The 5,000-nt window shown below is 51.3% G+C and overlaps 1 protein-coding gene across 1 annotated transcript in view; it reads right to left on the bottom strand.

Moving 5' to 3' along the window:
- The window catches only part of ubtfl (upstream binding transcription factor, like), a 23,847-nt gene that overhangs the window by 16,399 nt on the left and 2,448 nt on the right, over window positions 1-5,000 (bottom strand). Inside the window, exons 2-4 of the mRNA XM_053329472.1 lie at window positions 4,716-4,813; window positions 4,252-4,427; window positions 283-366 (exon numbers count right to left, since the gene is read on the bottom strand). Of these exons, the coding sequence (XP_053185447.1) occupies window positions 283-366; window positions 4,252-4,427; window positions 4,716-4,776 (321 nt within the window). The 5' untranslated portion in view covers window positions 4,777-4,813. The remainder of the gene's footprint in view (window positions 1-282; window positions 367-4,251; window positions 4,428-4,715; window positions 4,814-5,000) is intronic.

Here is a 5,000-nt window from a genome sequence, read left to right as displayed (position 1 = left end):
CATTTATTCATTGATCTTCTTTATTGATATAAAACACACTAATCAGTTGGAGGTTTAAAATAGAGATGAAGATAAAAAAGTAACTGAAACATCAGAAGACTAATGATTCTTCCTCTTCCTCCTCTTCATCTTCAGGATCAAACTTCATCTGTCTAAAAACCTTTAAGTTGTTTTATTTGTTTTGTTTTAATTCATTTTATAACTAAAAGTTCTGACACTGATTATTTATTGCCTCTTCAGCTGTTCAGTGAACTCATTACCTGTCCTGATCAGCTGACTCACCTTCAGCTTCTTGCCTTTATACGGGTTCTTCACAAACTCGATGGCGTCCACGATGAGCTCCGTCATCGTTCTGTATTTACGAACCTGAAACACAAACCTGCATCGTTAACACTTTAAATGACTTTATATTCATTACAACACTCAGCTGCTTATTTATTTATAACAGCTTTATATTCTTCTTCTGGTATTTAAACAGTTCAACAGATTTAGTAGAAATAACAAACATGTTAAAGTGGAAACAACTGAATTCAAACTGGAGTAATGATACTCAGTGACCTACAGATGACCTCCACTAAATCAGGCTCAGGTGCATGTTGCCCCTCACAAGGACGAGGCAGCCAGGAGTGAAACACGACTCATGAAACCAACACTGACAAGTCCAGTTCAGAGAAGCCTAACCCTGCTGCAGTCAGGAAGCACCACCAAGTACTGGAGATACCTCAGAACCACCCAACAGACCATACTGATGCCCCCAGCAACCCCAACCTGCAAGAGAGGGTAGAATGACCCAGAGGACCTGCACAGGGACCAGGACCTGCACAGGGACCAGGACCTGCACAGGGACCAGGACCTGCACAGGGACCAGGACCTGGGCGACCACACACAGATCAGCAGCACAGCCTTCCCTTCAGAAGAGCTGGACACCAGAGAACCATCCTGGAAGTGGAAGAGGTGGTAAAGAAGGCCAGAGCGGCTGTGGAAGCTGCTCTGGAGACTGGGCGAAGGGCATCGAACCAGCAGCCTGCTGAAGGAGAAGGATCTGCTGAGATCAGCCAGTTTGGAACCACCTCTCTTCTGAGTGTAGAGGCCCAGATGTTCTCAGTCTTGGCGAGACGGAGCCTACATGACAGAGAATGGCTGCATAGACACGTCAGTCCAGAAGGGCGAGATCCCAGCGTCTCTGGGTGCCTGGAAGGAACCTCCATACTGAGCCAGCTGGTGAGATCCCAGCGTCTCTGGGTGCCTGGAAGGAACCTCCATACTGAGCCAGCTGGTGAAGTCCCAACGTTCTCTGGGTGCCTGGAAGGAACCTCCATACTGAGCCAGCTGGTGAGATCCCAGCGTTCTCTGGGTGCCTGGAAGGAACCTCCATACTGAGCCAGCTGGTGAGATCCCAGCGTTCTCTGGGTGCCTGGAAGGAACCTCCATACTGAGCCAGCTGGCGAGGTCCCAGCGTCTCTGGGTGCCTGGAAGGAACCTCCATACTGAGCCAGCTGGTGAGATCCCAGCGTCTCTGGGTGCCTGGAAGGAACCTCCATACTGAGCCAGCTGGTGAGATCCCAGCGTCTCTGGGTGCCTGGAAGGAACCACCATACTGAGCCAGCTGGTGAGATCCCAGCGTCTCTGGGTGCCTGGAAGGAACCTCCATACTGAGCCAGCTGACACAGGAAGTGCAACCTAACAGTAGCCAACGCATATGGCACAATACTCCACAGTTTGAGTTTGGATTTGAATGTTGTGATGGAGTCTGACTGTCTTATGTGTGTGTGTGTGTGTGTGTGTGTGGGGGCTCCATGGTGCTGAGGCGTGATGTGGGGGGGGGGGGGGTTCCATGGTGCTGAGGCGTGATGTGTGTGGGGGGGGCTCCATGGTGCTGAGGCGTGATGTGGGGGGGGGGGCTCCATGGTGCTGAGGCATGATGTGATGGGAGGTTAATAGACCAGCAGAGGTTGAGTGGAGGGTTCAGGAGGGTCTGTAGTCCTGGAGGAGGTTGCAGAGGTAAGGAGGGTCTGTAGTCCTGGAGGAGGTTGCAGAGGGTGCAGGAGGGGCTGTAGTCCTGGAGAAGGGGCTGTAGTCCTTGAGGAGGGTCTGTAGTCCTGGAGGAGGTTGCAGAGGTAAGGAGGGGCTGTAGTCCTGGAGGAGGGGCTGTAGTCCTGGAGGAGGTTGCAGAGGGTGCAGGAGGGGCTGTAGTCCTGGAGGAGGGTCTGTAGTCCCAGAGGAGGGGCTGTAGTCCTGGAGGAGGTTGCAGAGGGTGCAGGAAGGACTAGATGGTGGAGTCTATGAAATGCCAAACATCAGGTGGATGATCAGCTATCTGAGATCATTCAAGCTGCGATTCAGGACTGCCGAGTTCACCATCACGTGGCAAGGGGATCCTAACGGGATGCACAGTCTCCCCTTATCACGGCATCGGCAGCAGGAAGCAAGCTACCCCCCCCCCCCCCCAATGAAAGGATTTATGGATGACCTCACCATAACAACCACATCACATGTGTAGGCAAGGTGAATCCTGAAGACTCTGGGAGAGCTGGCATCATGGGCAAGAAGGGTCTTCAAGTCTAAGAAGTCAAGAAGCATGATGATCAGGAAGTGGAAGGTGACTGATGTGTTCAAAGTTCAAGTCCAAGGAGAAGCGATCCCAAAAATCAAGGAGAACCCCATCAAATGCCTGGGAGAGTGGTGGAGACCAGCAGAGACAAGAATAACATCTCCAACATGTGAAAACAGGCAGATGAACGTCTGAGGAAGATCAATAGATCTGGACTACCTGGCAGGTTTAAGTCCTAGATTAACCAGCACGGGTTGCTACCAAGACTGATGTGGCTCCTCACAGTCTATGAAATGCCAAAGACTGTGAAGGAGTGGAGAGGAGAGTCAATTAGCATCTCAGGTAGTGGCTCAGACCAGATCCAGCTCCCATTTTCATCTGTGGCGGTGGATTTCAAGGTTGCAAAGTGCAGGGTGACGATGATGCTCAGAGACTCCAGAGACGAGCTGGTCAGAGGCGCGGTGGGAACAACGAGGACAGGCTGCAAGTGGGACGCGGACGTGGCTGAAGAGGACATCATCATCAATCATGGGCTGAACTCTGGAGGCTGAACCTGTCCCACATCTGCTTCCTCTTGCAGTCAGTGTATGATAGCAGGGTGGGGCCTGAGGGAGGACCTACTTTGCAAACTATGTGGAAAGAAAGGCACACATGCCCACATCCTGGGGAGGTACAGGTGGTGGCACGATAAGGTGCTCACAGTTCTGGCAGACATCTTGGACCAGGCCAGGAAAGGACCACAACCATCATAAAGGCCACATCAGTGCAGTTTATCCGGGCGGTGGAACGGCCAAGATCCTCCAGAAGTTGCAAAGCTGGGAAATGAGAGCAGATCGTCCAAACATCGTCATCTGTTCAGAGCAGGGGAAGAAAGCTGCGATGAGGCCCATGAGAGGAAGAGCCTCAAGTACCAAGACCTCATCCTGGAGTGCAGAGAGAAAGGGTGTTTCCTGTTGAAGGGGGGTGCAGAGGGTTCCTGCGGTGTATCAGGGAACAGGTGGAAAACAGCTGTGCCCAGGATTGGGGAGGCAGTAGAAACAGCCACTTGTTGGCTCTGGCATAAAAGGGAGGAGGAGGGCTGGAGGCTCGGAGTCGCTGCCGACCCGCCGACAGGAGGCTCGGAGTCGCTGCGAGTCACCGACAGGAGGCTCGGAGTCGCTGCGAGTCACCGACAGGAGGCTCGGAGTCGCTGCCGACTCACCTACAGGAGGCTCGGAGTCACTGCCGGCTCACCTACAGGAGGCTCGGAGTCGCTGCCGACTCGCCGACAGGAGGCTCGGAGTCGCTGCCGACTCACCTACAGGAGGGTGACGCAGTTAAAGGTCGAAACACCCGGTGAAGGTAGGGCACCGTCTGACGACTTCAGCTCCGGACCGAAGGCCGCAGTCCATAAGATTTCAGTTTTTGAGTTTTCAAGAATAGACCCAGGACACGCTGGAGAGACTATGTCTCTCGGCTGGCCTGGGAACGCCTCGGGATCCCCCGGGAAGAGCTGGACGAAGTGTCTGGGGAGAGGGAAGTCTGGGCTTCCTGCTTAGGCTGCTGCCCCCGAGACCCGACCAGGGTTAGAGGAAGAGGACGGTAACGGTGACAGTTTTCAAGAATAACTGACGATATAATATCTCAAAGCTTTAAAGAGTTTAAATAAAATAACCGTACATTAACAGTCAGTAAGAGGAGACTCAGATCAGTGTTCATACCTCTGTTGAAACTTTCTGCCACTTCAGCCGACACATCTCTCCGCTGAAGCTGCCGAAGCAAACCTTCTCCCAGTCGAAATGAGACTCCGTGGTTTTATACTTCATCCCGTCTGTATCGGGCAGGATACCCCGAATCCTCTCCAGCAGAGTCAGACAGTCCTCCTTACTCCAGTCATCTGCACACACACACACACACACACACACACACACACACACACAGACACACAGACACACACACACACACACACACACACACACACAGGCCTCGATAAGATGATTTTGTATTAAGAGAAAATAACCGGATACACACGAGTCACATGGTTATCGTCCAATCACAAGAATCAATCAACACATTTAAACTATTTTATTAAATCACAACTTGTATTGATGTCAGCACACACACACGTACCTATATGTTTCTACCTGTGTGTGTGTGTGTGTGTGTGTGTGTGTGTGTGTGTTACCTGGCTCTCGTTTGATTCTGGCATTGTGAGACACTGAGACGCTGCTGCTGCCGTTCATCATGCAGCAACTGACGGAGCCGACTCCGCCCAATCCTCCTCTACACACACAAAGAAACACACATTAATACAACAGACCGAAACTGACTGAACTAGCTAACTGTATATAAAGTAGTATAAACTAGCTAACTGTATATAAAGTAGTAAACTAGCTAACTGTATATAAAGTAGTATAAACTAGCTAACTGTATATAAAGTAGTATAAACTAGCTAACCGTATATAAAGTA

This window comes from Scomber japonicus, chromosome 12 (genome assembly GCF_027409825.1).
Source record: "Scomber japonicus isolate fScoJap1 chromosome 12, fScoJap1.pri, whole genome shotgun sequence".
In the NCBI taxonomy this organism is placed as follows: Eukaryota; Metazoa; Chordata; class Actinopteri; order Scombriformes; family Scombridae; genus Scomber; species Scomber japonicus.
Note: the sequence above shows the minus strand (reverse complement) of the source record. Positions and strands in the feature narration are given on the sequence as shown.